At 68.0% G+C, this 425-nt stretch overlaps 1 protein-coding gene across 1 annotated transcript; it reads left to right on the forward strand.

Annotated features, from left to right (window-relative positions):
- Positions 1 to 425, forward strand: DQ04_26391000 (nuclear protein localization protein 4; the record flags this gene model as incomplete). The annotated part of the gene is made up of 1 exon (XM_009318328.1): positions 1 to 425. A coding segment is annotated over one exon (425 nt), but the record flags the coding sequence as incomplete, so codon positions are not given.

Consider the following 425-nt stretch of genomic DNA (forward strand, 5'->3'; position numbering starts at 1 on the left):
GCTACGTGCACAGCAGCATCCCGCTCGAGGTGGCGCAGCAGGAGACGGACGCGCAGGGGCACCCGCGTGTCGTCACGAAGGCGCCCAGCCACGACATCGACGCGCGCTGGTTCACGAGCTACGTCGCGGTGCAGCAGTTCGAGTCGCCGGTGGTGCGCAACCTCTTCATGCGGCTCTCGCGCCCGGGGATGGAGCCGCCCACGATGGCAAACGTGCGCAACTACATGGAGGACCCGAAGCGGCGCAACGCCACGTTCCTCGAGAAGATCGCGGACTTCCACGTGCTGCTCTTCCTCGCCGACACCATCTTCTCGGTGGTGGACGACATGCCGGTCATCATCGGCGCCATCTTGAAGCAGCGGCCGGCGGAGGACGCGCGGCACTACGAGGAGCTCCTCAAGACCTGCCTGGCGGCGGCGGCGGCG

This window comes from Trypanosoma grayi (assembly GCF_000691245.1).
Source record: "Trypanosoma grayi strain ANR4 Tgr_2639_V1, whole genome shotgun sequence".
NCBI lineage: Eukaryota > Euglenozoa > Kinetoplastea > Trypanosomatida > Trypanosomatidae > Trypanosoma > Trypanosoma grayi.